This window comes from Epinephelus fuscoguttatus, linkage group LG7 (genome assembly GCF_011397635.1).
Source record: "Epinephelus fuscoguttatus linkage group LG7, E.fuscoguttatus.final_Chr_v1".
NCBI lineage: Eukaryota > Metazoa > Chordata > Actinopteri > Perciformes > Serranidae > Epinephelus > Epinephelus fuscoguttatus.
In genome coordinates, this window is record NC_064758.1 from 26,087,107 (window position 1) to 26,106,748 (window position 19,642).

General features: G+C 41.4%; 1 protein-coding gene across 2 annotated transcripts in view; it reads left to right on the forward strand.

The window, feature by feature from the left end:
- Positions 1 to 19,642, forward strand: part of cacna2d3a (calcium channel, voltage-dependent, alpha 2/delta subunit 3a) — a 151,736-nt gene that overhangs the window by 41,080 nt on the left and 91,014 nt on the right. For both annotated transcript variants that reach the window (XM_049580558.1, XM_049580559.1), the window contains exon 4: positions 6,630 to 6,689. In XM_049580558.1, coding sequence (XP_049436515.1) covers positions 6,630 to 6,689 — 60 coding nt within the window. The remainder of the gene's footprint in view (positions 1 to 6,629; positions 6,690 to 19,642) is intronic.

The following is a 19,642-nucleotide window of genomic DNA, read 5'->3' on the forward strand; positions in this document are numbered from 1 at the left end:
AAAAGTCATTTCCTCTCTCCTTTTAAACTGCATCATACACTTTGGCAGGACCACCTATTGACAAAAAGACATGGCAGGCTCATTTGAATATATGCGAGACACACACAAACACACGCAGACAGACAGCACGCACATTTGCTTATGCTCACAGCGACACAACACACACACAAAGACAAACACACCACCTGGAGTGTTCATCCCTGTGATATGCTGGAATTGAAATTCACAGGAGTGAGTAGTACCTACTTATCTCTAATCTGTTTTTCCAATTGAAAAACTCCCTGCTACTATGCCAGTTATTTTTACCCTAGAGCTTTAACTCCCGTCCTCCTGCATGGTAAGTTACACTACAAGAATAATATGCCAGAATAGATTATTCACAGGTATGAATCAAGTGTTTAAATGTTCAGTAGGGATGAAATTATCATTGGCTATGTATGATAATGACGTAACGTTGTGTAATTGTTGTAGCCAGTCATTTTTCCTATTGCAGATTAATAGACTCAGTTATGAGTCATAGAGAGAGAGAGAGAGAGAGAGAGAGAGAGAGAGAAAGAGACATTTCATAATGGGACACATTTTTTCAGGCCATATCACAACTGCATATTGATAAATATAAACATGCATACGAACACGTTCTCACTCACAACTCGTCAAATGCTGGCACTCGGTCAGTGGCCCTACATGTTAAACTATTACCCCTTTTCAACAGGCATGAGCTGGCTTGGCTTGGCTTGGCTTGGTTTGGTCTGTCAGCCCAGCACAGCAGGGATTTGCATTACCATTACAACATGGCTACCTTTGTAAAGGCGTGTCTTAAACTGATGATGGCTTGTATTGAGTGATGACGTTTTGTAATAGCGGGCTGATCCATGGCTTAAGTTCCTAACAAAGTTCTGTTAATTCAGATCCAGTAATTCCACATTTATTCTGTGACTGTTTCTTCACAATAAAAGCCCCATGTTAATTTGTAATGTATATGCTTTTATTGTGAAGCCGCAATATACAGAAATGTTGAGTTTTTGAGCAGCAACTTCACACAACTTCTAATACGACTGATAGCGAACATGAAACAGTAAAATAAAGCAGATATCTAAACCAAACCACAGACATTCAGTTAGAATTTATAAAAGTACTGAGAGCTGAACACACAGAGAATTTTAAAAACGCCTTTCTCTCTGGTCTCCTGCAGACAGAGGTGAGTAGAGTCTCACAACACATGCATCTTGTTTGAGGGGGAGAACGGGGGTCGGCGGGGTTGGGTGCTGTTGTCGGACCTACTTCTGAGAAGGTCCAGCTCTGGTGCAGCTTAGTGTGGCATGGCACGTCTAAACAGACAATGGAAAGAAAAATCAGTGCGGCATGACTTTACTCGGCGCGGCCAAGAGTGACTTTGGAAAAAGGGTGTATGTTACTCTTGGTACCTCTCCAGCGTCAATTTTGGACACTCAGGGCCAGCGTGTCAATTTTCGCTTGTCACATACATTTTGTCTTTTCAAAATAAACTTCTGCTTCACAGGAAATGTACATTTTCAACTCATTCATCAAAATTAACTCAGAATATAGAGAAAAAAAACCTTTGTTTTTAGGTTTAATTTATTAGGTGTAGGCAACAAAAGTATGTGATTAGTTTTAAAATGATATATTTGTTACAAACTTAGTGTAAAGTCACTTGACATACGTTGCATACATCACATGACATTTGTCACCAGAGTAGTATGCTACATATGCTAGCTAACTCAATTAACTTTTGGTTTCACACAGGAAACAAACAGCAGTCTTCCTGGTGAAAATCCGGAGTTTGTTTGACCCATCCAATTCCCCTACTGCTCACCCTATGTGGACTTTCTCGCCTTTTATACCATGGCAGTTGCTAGCGTGAAAAAGAGCTGCTGCCCGGTGCTTTACACACCACCTATAAAAAGTGCCTCTGTGCATTAGTAACTGACACTGAGGGAAACTGACCAGGTGTTAGTATCTGATGAGTTGGGAGTGAGACCGGGTTGTGCATACTGTACATGCATCAAATTCAATCAGATTCCATCACACACATACTTGCATACTCTCACATTCAATGATTGACATTTGCAAAAGTGGCTGCTAGACAGAATTGGTTAAAGGGCTAATATCTTAACACATGTCAGCTGAAAAAAACATTAACACTCACACACACACACACACACACCATCACCCCCTCACAAATGCTGAAAAGTGTGTTTCTATTGACACAGGCTTCACAGGCAGCGTCTGACATTTCGCTGGAAGTGTGAGGCTAAGCGTTCAGACCTTTAGATAATGTTATTCCCTCATTCCTCTCATCCTCCCTTTATTCCACCATCCTTTCCTTTGTTTGTTCCTAGAGGATGCTTTGTCGTGGATTTCCAGCAGATGCACCTGCCCGAGGTTTTTGTGGGGCCTTTTTTAATGCCCGAATGCACACATGCTCTCACGTAGACGCGAGAGTTTCTCGTTCGATTCTAAAAAAAGATCTGAAGAAACCCAGGCCAGAGAGGACAGAGAGGCATTCACTGTGTCTGCTGCTGTTCTCTCTCAGCCAATCAGACCGGGAAAGGAAGCAGAACAAACGTTAGACGTGAATCGATAGCCGAACAGAACCGAGCACGGATTGATATGCAACGATATGCAACGGCCAGGTGTGTTGCTATGGTGAAGAAAATGATTGGCCAGGCTCTAGATTACAGTGTTCACTTCCCAAAACAGCCTGCCTGCACACACAGCAGCAGCACAACACACACACACTCACTCACACATGGCTCAGCTGAAATAAGCTGGCTGATTGCAGTAGTTTTAGGGGTAAAGCCATTTGAATGGAAATGCGAAATGGAAGTGCATTACCAAAACTCATAGACACCAGGACCAGCTGTGAATGAGAGAAATGACTTGCTATGAGAACATACCATGCGCATCACAGTTGGAAGCAGAAAGAAGTGCTTGTGTGTGTATGTGAGATCCTTGAAGCTGTTACTCAGGGCCCAAAAGCCTTCCATCAGGCCCTTCACCTTTAGCCTGTTTGAATTGCTGCTGTATGCCAGTCATTATTACCCTAGACTTTTTTTTATTGAGTATAATTTTACAATTTCCTCACAGACCAACGGCCGGAGGGACTGGCACAGCTACATCACCGGCACCCAAGCCCTTCAAGGCCTTTACACCCTCTATACAAATGACCATGTCAGCCCTTCACCCATCACCACATACTCTGATGTTGCTGCCATACTTTGACCACTCAGTGACAATAACTCTGTTACAGCCTATCAACACTCCATTTCCCACTTCACACAATGGTGCACAGAAAACTGCCTCCAGCTGAATAGTGACAAAACCGAAGAACTAGTCTTTGGCACATCAGACACACCCCACACTGGGCAGAACCCCAGTTTCATCAATGGCAAGAACAGGTCAACAGCTTTAAATATCAGTGAGTCATTATAGACAATAAACTCAGTTTTGATCAACACACCACAGCAAATCAGAGTTCTCTCTGTTGTCCCCAGCCTCCTGTTGTTGTTATACAAAAACATGATTTAACCCATGCTGTGTGCTGTTCCATCTGCTTCTTTACTATGTAAACTATCTCAAGCGTCACACATAATGCCTCTGAAATCATCTGCCTCCCTGCTCCGATTTTTCAAACATCCACAGAGCTGTGTCACACGTTGCACTCATAATAGCAAGTGACACTCATCACCCCCTTAGTCCACTCCTCACAGTGTTGCTTTCTGGTTGTAGATACAGGGCTTTAAAGTGGAGAAGAGTTCCCTTTAGCTGGAACTTTGTCCCTTCTGCTGTTACCGCCCTTAACAAACTGCCTCATTGAAACTGTTTGGAACGATTAATCATTTGGGAGGGAGATACAACTGCATTTCGTTGTGCAGTCTTGTATAGTATAAGAACAATAAAACCTTGAAAAAGAAAATCAACAACAAGCAATTCATCAAGCAAAACTGCCAAATATTCAGAGGTGCTCTCCTTTCAATAGTATGGATTTGCTGCTTTTTACTATGTTATATTATTTTGAACAAAATGTCTTTTGATTTGTAAGTGGGACTAATCAATGTACGAAGATGTAACCTCGGGGTAATTATCCATAAGTATTTAGTCATATTTTAAACGATAAACTTAGCGTGAAAATCCAGACTCAAAGAAAGATTTTGAGTCTGGCCCTCACCGATACACCCTTCCTACCCAAGGGGCGGCACTAACTGAGGCATTTCAAATGCCGCCTCACGCAGTTGGATAGCACGATAGCCAATCAGAGCAAAAAACAAGGTGGCGTATTCATTGCACTAAGCCCCATTTGTTTGCCGACCAGTGGGGCTAACTGATATATTTTGCTTTTGCTGTATCCCGACGGCAAAAAGGCAAAAACGTCCTTCCTGGAAACGAAGGCTTCTAGGGCAGTCTTCTGTTCCTCTCTCAGGGAAAAAGATAAGTGTAGTTGGCTTAGCGTTTCTTCCAAAGCTAAACTGAATGGACGCTGTCCTTCGGCAGCTGCCATCTTGGCTGTTTACTTTCCAGCTCCTTCGGCGCAGCGCTGTCTTCATCATGTTACGCCCGCCCAGAGCCCGCCTTTGTCAGACAGACTGATCTGATTGGTCCGATAGGCGATTCAGCGGGCTCTGCTCGTCGGGGCCAGATCCCCGTGCAGAGCAATTTCGAATTTGCTGGGGGCGGGGCATCTGAATTTCCAGGTTAGGCTAAACTATGACTGATCATTGAAATGAAATCAGATTAACTAATGATTAAAAAAATCAAGATTGGAAACCCTAATATTCACCTTAAGTCACAAATACACAGCAAATACTCACGGGCAAATTAACAAACATTGAATTGTGACTATTGATAGCACAATAAATTGTGCATCACTTGTAGCTGCTAGCTGCTCCGTCTCAAGGTCAGATTCACAAAAGATAAGACAACACCCATAAAGTTTTGCAGGTTTTTTTTTGTGTCTGATTGCAACTATTCAGTTGACAAGGTATAAATGCTGCCTTTGTGACCAGAACACAGTAGGCAGAACAACAGCTGAGAGACAAAAAAACCCTAAAATTTTCAAACCACGAGGTGCAGAAGCATCCTTACACTGTTAAGACAAACCTGTAGAATCTCAGTAAATGTGAGGTAACAGTTTGCACTCATTATGTTTGAGTACATTTCATCTCATGTCTTGAGTAAAGAGTACCTAAATCTGACAGCTATGACACCAGATCCTTTCAGCTTAGGGGCGACAGTGCTAACCACTATACCCCCTTGCCACTCAGAGACTATAAAGATTGTGTAAATTTTTTAATTGACCAATTGACACATAGCTCAACTAATTTGTGTCTTCTGAGCAGCAGTGACCCAAGAGAAGTAAACATTGTGTGAATGCAGCTCAACACTCTCCGGCTGTGGAGAGGGTGTCTGCTATTGTCCATTCTGGCTTTTAGCTTGTTCAGTGTGCCCGTCTCCACCACAGTTCTTGTTGGGTGAAACAATTGTTCTTCCTTCAGAAAAGGAATTTAAATGCGACCGAGAGAAAGCATATTCAGGTCAGTGCTGGGCGTGGCACCTTGTATAACTGCATTCAGTTACCACCAACTCTCTGAAGAAGCTTTTAATTTCACTGTAACTCTATGTAGCTATCAGCACTGATCTTTGTGAATTGAACTGTTTTTGCAATGAGGCTCATTGGCATAGAAAGGGGCCAATTTTGCACCAAATGATTGTATATAATCTAATTTAAAAATGTGCAAATATTGTAGCACAGGAACACCAAGATGCTTCTGAGCGCAGTAAGCGGTGCATTTCAACTGTTTCTTTTTTCTCATTTGTGCAGGTTTAGTGCCCTAAAAGCCACGCAATCCTTTTGTGAATTCGCCCCACAGTGTTTGCACTTAAAACACATCTTGAATGTCGTGTACTTCTTGAAAACTATCCGTATAGGTTACTGTAACATGAAAAGGCTGTGACGCTTTATATAGTGCTGCAATATTTCTCTCTCCTGTTTGCCACAAAAGATGCAAGTCATAAAGCAGGGAGAACTTATGTTTAAAAAGATTATCTTTAATTTGAGGATGATGACGGTGACATGTTGCCTGCTTTTGATAAAAAGCTATTTTCAAAAGATGATAGTTCCCACATGAGAGGGAGGGAGAGAGAGAGCATAACGTTGACTCAAAGGGACAGAGATACCCGCACCGCCCTACAGGCACACACAGCAGACGGTAGCAGCAAGAGGGTGATGATAGAGTGAGTGTGTGTGTTTGTGTGTACAGTATGTGCATTGTGGAGTGTATGAGAGAGAGTGCATGTGCAGAGCAACATGAACTGGTGATGGAGTTTGTTGTGGTAGTGTCCAAAGAACCCGAGGCAGTCATTACCTCTACTGCTGAACCATTTAGGAAAATAGCCTCTTTTCACGAGATGGCCAAATGTCTGCGTATGTGTGTGTGTATATGTGTGTCCTGAGGGGTTGTAGTGTTGCTCTTGTGCTAAGGGGTACTTATAAAGCCAGTTGTAAAGCTACTTTCCGTGCAACTGTTTCTCTGCCTGTTATTGTTTGACCCACTAATCAATTCACTTTTATGCTAAAGCAGTGTTTCTCCTCCTCTCCTCCTCTCCTGTAGAGACTGGTGGAGGCGGCAGAGGAAGCCCACCTACAGCACGAGGAGGATCCAAACCTACAGGTATGTGCATACGTGTCTGGATCTACAGTGTACATTCTGACCACACAAACATCATTACAATCAACATCCTCATTCGCCGGTCTTGTAAGCTCATTAATTAAATCATGCTGAAATAATTTATCCGTCAGAAGCCAGTGCTTCTGTGATTGGACCCCAGTGAGAGAAAAAGGTTCAGTGAATGACAAGGGCCTCTGTAAACACAACAGAGGAGAGCGAGGGAGAAAAGGCATTAGGATCTTGTTCTGCAGTCTGTTTCGCTTGACTAGGCTTAACAGTCCTTTCTCTTTTAAAAGTGTGTGTTTGTCCACATCTCTCTATAATCATTTTGTCAGCATATGTCTCGGCCTGCCACAGCCACACTGTCGGGTGTTTCGCAGTCCCACACGAGCAGGCGTTCCAAATAAACGCGTACAAAGACAATTACATAAACATAAGTGTTTGGGGTTTTTTTTTTATAATTGAACAAACAAACAAATCCACCCTAACCCTTCAGCATCTGCTGGTGATCATTTACTGGGGATTCATGGGTCCATCTTGTTTTAATGATGTTGCATTCTGTGGAGAACTGAGCAAAATCATAGACAATGGGACATTACACTGAGCCAGACTAAATAGACAGGTTTCTGAGCGACGTCATAGATGAGATGTGCACGCTTGCATGGGGTAGAACACAAATCAGAGCACAAATTGCAAAAGTAATGTGCTCAATATCCTGAGGAAGCTTCCCAGTTAGCTCAATGTGCAGAATTAGCTATTGGCATCTGGGTTTAAAAAGGTGCAAAGTACTGAAAGGCGGTGGATAGTGTGGCACCTGCTTTAGTGTTTAAAGGTATATTACGCAGGATTGTCAGTAGCTGTTTTTTTAAGATATTTTTTGGGGCATTTTTAGCCTTTATTTGATAGGACAGACAAGTATGAAAGGGGGGAGAGAGAGAGGGAGTGACATGCAGCAAAGGGCCACAGGCTGGAGTCGAACCTGGGCCGCTGCGGCAACAGCCTTGTACATGCTCTACCACTAAGCCACCAACGCCCCGGTAACTGTTTGTTAACATGCTAGCTAGTGAGAGTGAAAATAAAAGTAAAAACTGTCCCAAAATTTACTCTTGTGTGGCATTTCACGTCACTGTATTTGCATTTTTTTTGGTGCTGTGTCTCTTGTATGCCTGCTGCTAACAGTCTGGCACATGGTTGCCTGACCTCGCCTGAGCGCTGTGGGGGTACACACATGCACGATAAGCATCTCAAAAGTAAGAAGAAAATAGGAAAATACAGGCAGTGTGCTCAAGAAAACCAAACACACACTTCTCACATATTATGTCTTTAACACAGCTCACACGGTTACTGCTATGTGATCAACACTTTGGTGATCAGTTGTCGTGCTTTGTCAGTGTGTGCCAAAAATAGATTTGTAAATGTGAGGGTGAGTGCCACAAACAAATTCACCCCTAAAAAGTGATTTTACTGGTTTCTAGCAAGTTGATATATTTTGAAATTATCAATGGGATCTACAGTAAATGCTGGTTTTGATGTTTGCTAGGGCTGCAGCTAACGATTCTTTTAATTATCAATTAATCTGCCTGTTATTTTCTCGATTAATTGATCAATAATTTTGTCAATAAAATGGCAGATAATAGATAAACACGCCCTGTGTAATTAGGAGAGCCAAAAGTGACAAATGTTTATCTGACCAACCATCAAAAGATACATATATATTTATATATGACAAAGAAAAAGCATCAAATTCTCACATTTAAGGATCAGCAAATGTTTGGCTTTTTTGCTTAAAAAAATACCAAAACGACTATTCATTATTATTATTATTAAAATAGTTGTAGCTCTGTTGATCAACTAATTGATTAATCAACTAATCATTGCAGATCCAGTGCTCACCAGTGTTTGTACAAACCTTTCCTATATTTTGGTAGCGAAAGGCAGAAGTTGAGCATCCATTTTTGTGCTGTTGACAGGAGCCAGTGTTTTGTAGTTTTTGCCGTCACTCAGTTCCATTACGGTGAGATAACTCAGTCGCCTCACATCAATAGCGTTCTGTAAATATCAGTAAATATGAATTTAGCTCACTGAAATCAGGTCATGTTGGACTCTACTTCAGCCCATTAGATGAGGTCCATATTTACGGGGGGAACTCTGGGATACTGTAGTTCAAATCCTCAGTCTCCGTACAGCAGATCTACCGCTCCGTTAAAGCCTCACGATTGCGCCTGCAGATGTGTAATAGTAATAACCGAAGATTACATTTTATGTGGAAAGCATCTTACATACTGTATTTTGTCAGAGGTGAAACAATTAATCCTCATGTTTTTCCTGCCAGATTTTAATCTGTGACAAACACATTTCTGGGGTCTGAAACATAAACCATGAATTATTTATGATATCATATCGCTGTCATAGTCCTGCTCAGAAACTCAACCAAATTTTAAACTACTCCCTGGGAGTTCCACCCTCAGTTCTGCAGACTTGGGCAAATGCATTCAGCTAATCATATCTGCATACACACCCCCAAACCCAGCCTCTGCTCTCATGGTTCTGCCTCAAATCCATTTGAGCAGCTTTAATTTTTAGAGTGCAGCTTTGTATTGTGTGTGTGTGTGTGTTTGTGTTTGTGTGTGTGTGTGTGTGATAGAAGCAGAGAGAGAGTGAGAGTGCATTTGTGATGTTTTCGCCTGAGTCTGCTGCACATCATGCACATCTCAGAACATAGTTTATTAAAGTAGGAGGAGCAACAGCAGAAACTTGAGTTTTAAAGAGGCAATGTGATGCTAAGCCGACTTGGGAGTATTTGCTGCTAAACTACTTATAAAGTCTATGGCGTGAGTGTTATGGGCGCCTGTGTCTCTGCCTGTGGCAGTGAGTATGTGTTTACTCTGTCAGCTCTTTAAGGCATTACAGTCAATGCCCAGTGGTTTTCTGCTGTCATGGGCCATTAAGGTGGATCAATTACTAAATTTAACCACTGACTGCTGTCCAGCTCCGAATCTTCCTCTCACAGTACTCCCTTTATTCTGTTTTTGTTTTATTGCTTGATTCTTCACACACTTTGCAATTTCCACCTCTGTGACATTAACACTTTAACAATGTTTCGAAGAGAAATATGTGGACCTGTTTGGTTTGGATTGTGTGTAATATTATTATTTAATGTACACAGCTGTTAATGGGAAGGAACGTTATCAGCAACTATTCTGATAATTTAATTTTTTAACCAATTTTTTAAGAAAAACTCCAAACATGCATCCTCTGTTCCCAGCTTTGCTAACATGAGCATACACTGCTACCAAACAATGAATCAATTAATCAAGAAAATAACTGCCAGATCAATGGATGATAGAAAATTAGCTTAGCATTAGCTGCAGGCTTATAGATACCGCAACATCACATTGAGATAATTTATTGAGATTTGCTGCAGCTATAGTGATGTTTGATGTAAGAGAAAAAAAATTAAGCTGCTGTACTTAACATAGAGTTTAAGCTCCTAAGAATCAGCAAGTGCTTCTGTCAAGGCAATTTTGCACAGAAAAGTAAGAGATCCAAATTTAGACCATGATGTAATGCTGTCACACAATGTTGTTTTTGAGAAAGAGTGCCTTTTTATTCAGCTGGAGAAGTCTCTCTCTGTCTGACAGTCATCTTTGCTTCACCTGCGCAGTCACCCGCAGCTGATTGCAACACGTCCACTCTGGGGTTTTGAAAACCATTCTGGAAAATGTAAATGTGCTGAAGCAAAGTGTATAGCAGGAGCTCAGCCAGTAAAGAAAACTGGGTAACACTTTACTTGAAAGTATCTACATAAGGGTGACATGACACTGTCATAACTATGACATGACACGGTCATGAACCTGTTATAAACATTATGTACTTGTCATAAACGTTTATGACTGCTGTCATTAAGTGTCATTCAGTTTTTGTAATGACAACTTGACATTGTTTGGGTTGTCTTGATTATGACAACTTGACAATAATCAAAGTGACATTACCAGAAGTTGTCTTTGTCATGAGAAGTTGACATTAAATTTGTTTGGGATGCCCTTATAACAACAACTTGACATAAACCAGGATGACGTTACCAGAAGATGTATTTTGTCATAACAATAATAATCATTATGTCAACTTGTCATAAACACAAAAAGAGGTGCATTTCTGGTTCGTGTCAAGTTGTTATGACAAAGACAACTTTTGGTAATGTCATCCTGGTTTATGTCAAGTTGTCATTATAAGGACATCCCAAACAAATTTAATGTCAACTTGTCATGACAAAGACAACTTCTGGTAATGTCACTTTGATTAATGTCAACTTGTCATAATCAAGACAACCCAAACAATGTCAACTTGTCATTACAGTAGTCATAAACGTTTATGACATGTACATAATGTTCATGACTGTGTCATGTCATAGTTATGACAGTGTCATGTCACCCTTATGTAGATACCTTCAAGTAAAGTGTTACCGAAAATTGCAACATTACATCGCAAAGTCACTTTGTGTGTGCGTTTTTGTGTGTGTGCATTAGTCAGTTTCAAACTATTGTTGGTCTGGAAAAAGTGTAACTACCACCTGTTCCTTTTTACCTGAGAGTGGAGGAATGTTACAGCAGAACAAGATACTAATAGACACACTAGGGTTGGGTGATGAACTCTGTACTTTTAGGGGAAACCATCAAATTTTGTCTGTACTACCGGATACGAATTTTAAAACAATAAAAAAAAAAACTGCCTCTCTGGAACTCCATTGTCGGCTTTAGGGCGCTTTGCATTGCAGGCAGTAGAGCTCAGTGAAACGTACATGTTCAGAAAGGAGACAGAAGTGCTGCAAAATGCCCTTAAGCCAGGAAGCTGGCCAAGGAGCTCCGTCAGCTTCCCAGGGAGCCAAAACTATGGCTACAGCGCTGATGGTTTAGGTCTATCTGGTCTATTTTCTTTTCGATTTTATTTTAGAAATAGCCTAGTATCACTGCTGCTTGTGATTGTGTTTTTTAAATTACACACACATACACACAAGCAAAGAGACAGACAGGGGAAGAATCACTTGTTATTGCAGCTTGTTCAAAAATTATATTGTTGTTGTTGCACAAAGAGTAAAGTGTCGAATAAAGATACCGTTGCGTAATGGTACTGAATTTGAGGTGCCAGTACAGGTATCAGTTCAAATGTGAACCATAACCAACCCTAATACACACTCTCTCTTGCTGCTGTCACTTGAAAGAAACATTTCATATAACTGATCACATAGTATAATTAAAAAACGATGGGTGGGTTACTGAGGAGATTTTGCCTGTTGAAAACTGCCCATGGTGGAGTACATAAACTTATATACTGTATATGGGTCCCTGTACAGCTTTATCCTTTATCTTTACTTGTGAGTGTGTATGAGTGTGTGTTCGTGTTAATGCTGGCAAAGAAAACTGCCTTCATAGATATGCACTCATGTTTGTCAACTATTCTGCATGTTCTTGTGGACACTGTGTTCGTGCATCTGCATTTGTGTCGCTTACGGATGCTCGTCCGCGTGTGTTTGTGTTTTCATATGCTGCTTGAGGGGCAGTAACACTGTGTGGGCTCGCAGCGGTGCTTTATGCCAGTAATTACTTGGCGGAGATGAGATGAGCCCGGCGAAGTGAGTGTCCCTTTGTTTCAGCTTTAATGACACAGCTCCACAGCTGATAATGGCTGATGGAGAGCCTATAGTGTAACGCAGAGTTTCATAACGTCTAGGCCAGAGCGAGACGCCACTTTCAAGCCAGAACACCTCTGTACAGGAAGATACATGACTCCAACATACTTGTGTTATATATGTTGTGTGCTGTAACTAGGAGGAAGGAGGGAAAGAGAAGGAGAAATGACGGAGGAGGACATGATTTAACATGATAATAACAATTACATGTACCTGCCAGATGCTTGTTGGCATGGTGTGGGACCACGGTAATATAATCTACTTTAATCAGTGATTAATGTAATGGGAGATGCAGTTGGAGTATGATGCGGTGTTAACTTTATTACGGAGCTTAATTGTTTACACCGCTTGCCAGCACTGTGAACTCATCATCGCCTTCTTCATCATCATCATATTCATGAGCACATTACACATAACCCCTCAACCAATCATCAATCATTACCAGTGCAGATTGGTAAGACAAACATACATGCTTACTTTTTACATTCTTACAAAACAAACATTACACTCTTTTAACGCTCTCATCATCTCCATCGTCTTCATCGTTCTCTCCTTGCTTTGGCCACCCATGCTGCTGCAGTCTCCACCCTCCTGATTCACTGAAGCGAGTTTAGCGTGGCTAGAGTCTGACAGGTGGAGCTGTGCTGTGATTTTCAAGTGACATCAATGGGAGAGAATGTATTGAAAGATCTTGACAGTCACAGACGAAGTGTAAAGTAAGTCCCTTTCCAAATGTGAAAGGTTCCGCATTGCGTTTCGACGTGTGTCACAAATGAATCTTCGCTTCAGCAGCTCGGCCATCATAGTAATAATAACTGAATGTCTTTGTCTGGCTATCGTTCAGCATCCATGTTAGTGTGCCCATGTTAGCATCTCTGTGTCTGAGTCTATATGAGCGTGTGTGTGTGTGTGTGTGTGTGTTGGTATTTATCCTTAGTTAAGCAGGTTTTTCAGTACCTCTTGGCAAATTATGTCGCAGCCATTAATTTTTCATTGCTAATTGTGTTTTGAATTGCCTGAGCATAAAATTAAATGCTTGAGCATTCTTTAGTTGCGATCACAAACTGCTGTCGCGTTTTTTTGTTTCTATTTACATGCATGAATATGAATACACATGTACATTTTTTGTAAGCGCTCTATGTGCACACCTGTGTAGGTGTGTGTGTGTGTGTTTGTGTCGGTGCAGCTCTGATGGTGGCATTTCTAATAGTGCCTTTTACTGCAGAACATGGTGAATAGATGGTAATTATCACCAGCTGGGCTAAAAATACCACATCCACGCTGTAGGGTGAAACCTCCTCCATCACTATTCGGGGGTTTATTATAAAATGTTTGTGTGTTTTTTTGCTATTGGATACATATTTGGCTGGCAGCGGTTTGATAGGAATTTCCTTATCTATCCTTTCCAGAGCTCTTCTGCTTCCATGTGAAATTGGCACGGTAATCTGCTGCGATTTTCCTCCCTTGCTCTTTTACCCGCACTGCTCATGTACTGTAAATAGGAAAGCAGAGAGCAGTCTCCCATGCCCTCTGCAGCCAATGAAATCCTTCCTTGGAGGTTGGAGACAAACAGCCAATTGCCAAGCCTGATGTTGACTGAAAATGTAGCCCCAGTCTGGGGGGAGCTGGTGGGAGAGAAATGCTTAATCTCTCTTTTTTCTCCCTCTGTCTTTTGTTCTCATGCTCCCCTGTCTGGGGTATTACCATAGAGTGCAGAGAGGTGGCCACATGCTTGTTGATTTGCCAATTTGCTCCTCTTATTACTGGCAAAAATTATTGACTCGAGTGCGTGCGCCTGTGTGTCCAGAGTATCTTCTGCTTCACCGTCCTGTGGCATGCATGGCCGGTGATGCGAAGATGGGATTGTTAAGCCATTTATTCAAGAGTTGGCCTTCAGTGTCTAACGTATAATGCACAAATACAGGACGCACACTGCTCGCCAGCTCCAGACACAAAGCATTTCAAGGAACCTTCGTCTACAATTTCAGAGAGATGGGGTCAGAGAGGTTCCCTACAGAGAAATAGGGTGCTGCCCAGAAACATTGACACTGACAGACCTCTGGAAAGCTTCTTTTAATGAAACAGTTTGTTTATAAACCTGAGAGCTCAGAAAGAAACATGTTCCCATACACTGTCACAACTTGTTTATGGTGTTATCGCACCAATGCTTGCACCATATCAAGCAGCAATAAGCAGAACAAAATAAAATCAATAGTAAGGTTAAGTAAGGTGGAAAAAACAACCTGATTCTACAAATAACCTTTCATGGTATTCGCTGGTTTAGTTTTTTGATTAATTAACATGCAGTGAACCCAAACTACTAACACAACACTTTTCCAAACACTGAAAGACAACCCAATTTGAACCTGGAGATCAAACAGTTATGGCGCATCACACAGATACCAATCAGAGCTAACTGTATTTTATATATATATCACACAGACGCTCTGCAAAGAAAACTGAAAGGTCAGGTAGAAGCCACTAAGTTGTGTCTTACCTGACATGACTTATCTGACTCTTAGTGGAGTGTCTCTTCACAACTCAGTGTTGTGAGTCTGGAGAGATAAGTAGTTATCACATTGATTATTTATTCCCTTCAGACAGAGAACACTGGCTGCATACACAGAGATGTGGTGGATAGAGCTTTAATGGGATGTAACTTGTTTTTACAAACATTCTACTCTGTGTTCATTTCACTTCACACTTTCTATGTTAAGGTCAATTTTATTTAATTTTTTTTTATCCCATAAGGGGACTTACATTTTGGACAGCATACAACACCCTCTCTCCTTAGCCCCTATGATCACAGAATGGGTGGGCAGAGTTGTCTTGTCTTGAAGTCAGCAGTAGCTCTCCCTGTGTAAAAATCACACCCTGGGGTGGCATTATGCTGCCGTTGTTTGGTTCTATGAAATAAGCAAAGCCGCCAGAACGAAGGGTTTTATGTTCAAGCTCTATCACGCGATCTCGGTGTAAAAAGGACTCTTGAAAGCCTTGCTTTGAATATAGAAAACCCCCCAACCCACCCAAAAATAAACTTTAAATAAAGAAACCTCAAGAAGAGCAACTTAAATGCTTATTATGTATTGCTTTAAATATAAAAAATACAGCTCTGTAATGATGACAGTTCATTATGCTGATAATACTTGTGTTCCCGTCTCCCTCTTACTCACACACACTCTGCAGCAGAATTGTTTTGAGGTGTGCTACATAGGTTTAAGTCACGTTTTTTTCTCAGAGTGGGTGAGCACAAAGTTTAAGATGCATGAAGGATTTTTAAGCACAGCATACGAACCCCTACTTGACCTTTCCTCCAAGATATTTACTCAATCTGCTGTCTTGTTTACCCACTGATTACCTGTATCCGTGCCCCCTGGTTGTTTTCCAGTCATATTTTCACACTCTCGGAGTGGTGTCTTCCCCCTTTCCTCAGCGTGAAGAGAGAGTAGGGAGGTGGGTGAATTTAAAAAAAAAAAAAGGAGAGTGGAAGTGGAGTTAAAAGTGAACACCGGAGGGTGGAGCGTCACGGTCAACCCCCCCCACCCGCTTCACACGAGGTCTCCTCTCTGTCTCACTCTCCCTCTTTCCCTCGGGGCTGTTGACTCACTGTGCAGCAAGAGTGTTTATCAAAATCAACAGGAGCATTTTTATTTGGATGTAAGCATGTGCACGTGGGTCACATGCTTGCATACTGTATGTGCGACTGGGTGCATGTGTGATGCTAAGCTGCATAGGTGCTCCTCTGTAAAGGAAATGGGACTCTTGCCTTTAAGCCTTTACTACAGTGTGAGCAAGTGTTTCTTACAATCACAGTTCTGTCCATTATAACTATGGCTGTAATTTAAAAAAAACACACAAATACTTTGAAAGAAGCTTACAATAGACGAGTTAAACTCCAGCAGCTTACATTGATATAATTGACATTGTGCACCAGCTTGACATCAACGAGAGCTGCTCAGTGATTGCAGAGAAATTGTGGTATTTAAAGTCAACAGTAAGTGTGTGTGCCATACTGTGACAACTTCATGCACAAGGTCTCACTCAGCACTCAAAAACAGATTCTAAACCAGTCAATGGAAAACAATGAAATACATGTCCACAGAGGCACTGAGGCAGATTTACTGATATAGAATAATTCCTATTGAGCCTATTCCAAGGTGTTTAACATACAGTTAAACTCAAAGAAATAAATTACCTCTGGCAGGATGGTCTTTTCGGAAGAATGAGTTCATGGTTGTTTTCAGTGCATGGATCTTGTTTGTTTGGCCCTTCATTAAAGAAGTATTTCACTGCTGGAATTATGGTCTGCTCATAAAACTGGTCTGTCTTTGCAGTAGAAAGGTGCCAGTACTTCTGACATTGGTGCTACATGACCAGAGACAACAGATGAAAATGTTGTGGCATGTGCTTTTGCTCAAGAGGTAGAAATCCTACAAGTACCAGAATGCACTGCAGTGCACTTGACATGTAAGCAGTTGTGCTGGTGGGTGATGTAATGTGAGTTTGGCCATTTTTCCACAGGAAACACTATAGCGGCCAGCTGGTAACTAATAATCTCAAATTACAGTTAAACTGTAAGCTGAAGTATATGTTTCTGGAAACATCTGAGGTGAGAAATAGGCAACACGGTAACAGGAGAATACAAAATACAGGAAACAGTACGGTGCCCACTTCCTATTCACAAATTTTCATATTACAGCTAAACGGGGCACTAAAATATGTTTCTGAAGACTTTCAAGGTGAGAAATAGGCAATAAAGTAACAGAATCTTGGTTTATATTTGATCAGCACTGCTAGTTTTACAGCTTGGTCTGAGTTTGAGGAAGAGAGAAAAAGAGGGAGTGTTTGGTTTGTGGACTCCTCTTTTGAAGCTTTGGGATATTACGGTTGTCATCATCTTCATATTTTGGAGCCAAAGTGACCATATTTGGGTGAGAGGCTGGCAGTGTGCAGAAGCCGAGGACACTATCCACAGACAGCCTGTCACTCAAAGAGGGCTACTCTTAATTATGTCTACCTTTAAGCCTTGATAAACTGTAAACGGGTGAGTTATATGAATATTCACCCCCTGTAAAGTTGTCATGCAGGAGTAAAATTAGCTACGAAGACCAGAACCGTTTTTTGTACCAGACTGTAAACATTTTTATTTCTGCTGTGAAGTTGGGCATTTTAATGTGGGATTTATACTTGTGCGTCGAAATGACGCCATACCCTACGCCACAGCCTGACGTGCACCTCCCCAGAAATGTAACTACACGTTGTGACGATGCAGACCTCCTGTCTATTTCTGTAGGCTGAAACCATTTCCCTCTGTGGAAACAAAGCTTTTATTTACTTTCATTTCATAAATAAGAAACAATAAATTGTGAAGACAGTAAAGCCTCCATAAAATAGCATTTTAAAGCTTGTGTGTGATTTATCCTTCAGGGATTTATCCTTCTTGGATTTATACTGGCTTCAAACGAGCAGAGGAAATCTTTGCTCGTCACTAAGCTAAATCATACATTGTTAAGTGCCATAGGCTTGTGCTAATAATGTGAACATGTTATATTTGTTTGGAAAACGTGTTTAGTATAAGACAGTATAACCTTGTGAGGGTCCTAAGGACAGAGGGATAGTCATATGCTGTAAAGCTAGGGATGCACCGAAATGAAAATTTGTGGCCGAAGCTGAAGCTGAATATTATTAAACGCTTGGCCGAATACCGAGTACCGAATACCGAATATCATTGTTTAGTTTTTCATTAGTTTTTGCAGATGAACCCCCTCCAGATTAGTGTTGTCACGGTACCAAAATTGGGACCCACTGTGCGATACCAATGAAAATACCATGGTTCTGAGTAGTATCACGATACCACAGCAAAAATGAGGCAGATGTGCCTTTTGTCATTTATGAAAAGATAAATCACTTTTCTATAATACATCACTGATATTTCAATGGAATAAATTACTTATTGACTTATTCATACTTCAAAAACAGCATCAATAAGTGATTAACATAGGGGGGATCAAAATAAAATAAATAAATAAAATAAAAATCAACCAGCCACCCTCCTCCCCTGACAGTCCCTTCTTAAGTAATGAACAGTCCCTAAAGTGCGGTGAGGTTTGTGGGCCGTTACTGCCGGAAAGAGAGAAATGTGAAAGACTCGTTTCTCCTCTGACACATCACATACCTGTGTTCAGGTACTTCTGGGCAGTCCACACGCCAAGAAGAGGATATTATTGGAACCGACTTCTCCGTTGCCCGGTAAGCCGATGGCCGCCGTATTTGACAGGAATACATTAACGTTATTATCTGTGTCTGTGACCCCCGTTCAACCCACAATCGGTGGGATTCGCCTTTCGTTTCTGCTGCCGGTTGAAATCTGTAGGCTGCTCGCACAGCGTGCTCAATGATTTAAGCCTATTTTGCTCGCTCAAAACTATTTTTAGTCGCAAATGTGAGTGCCGTGACGGACGGATCGCCACACTGCCGACATTTTATTCCGCCCGTCACGGCACGCCATTTGATTGCGTTATCAAAACGCCGCTATTATTCGGCCTTGCTTTTAACTTATTCCACCGAATACTGAATGTGTGGTTTTTTGCAATATTCGGCCGAATATATTCGGTTACCGAATATTCGGTGCATCCCTATGTAAAGCCCTGTGAGGCAAATTGTGATTTGTGATATTGGGCTTTATAAATAAAATTGATTGATTGATTGATTGATTGATTGATTGACTGATTGACTGATTGATTAATGGAGCCAACTTTGTACCGTTACCTTTGTTAAATGTTGCTGTTGTCCCTGGTTTCATATAAGAAGAGGAAAAGTCCACTAGCGGCTAGGCTAATTTATACAATGTAAAATGTCATAGATTTGTGCTAAAAACATTAGCATGTTGTATTTGTGGGGAAAATGTGTCCAGATAAAGACAAGTGCTTTGTGAATGCTGCGAGTTACAGTGAAGCTGATTTGTGTACTTGTGTTTTAAATTGTTGCTATCAAACCATGTTTAGTGTTTTGGAGGTGTAACTGTAGAGTGACACAGACACACCACTGCACGCAGCAAGTATAAATGCTCACAACAGTGTAGGCCATATGTGTAGGCTACGGCATAGACTCTGCATAGAGCTGACGCACAAGTATAAATCCAGCATAACATGGGGGTCTGTGGTGATTGACTGGCTTCCAGTGCCAGCCTTAAGTGGCCATTCAAGGAACTGCAGTTTTTGGCACTTCTATGATGGCTTAATTTTTCAGCTCCAGAGGTTGCAGCTTGGCT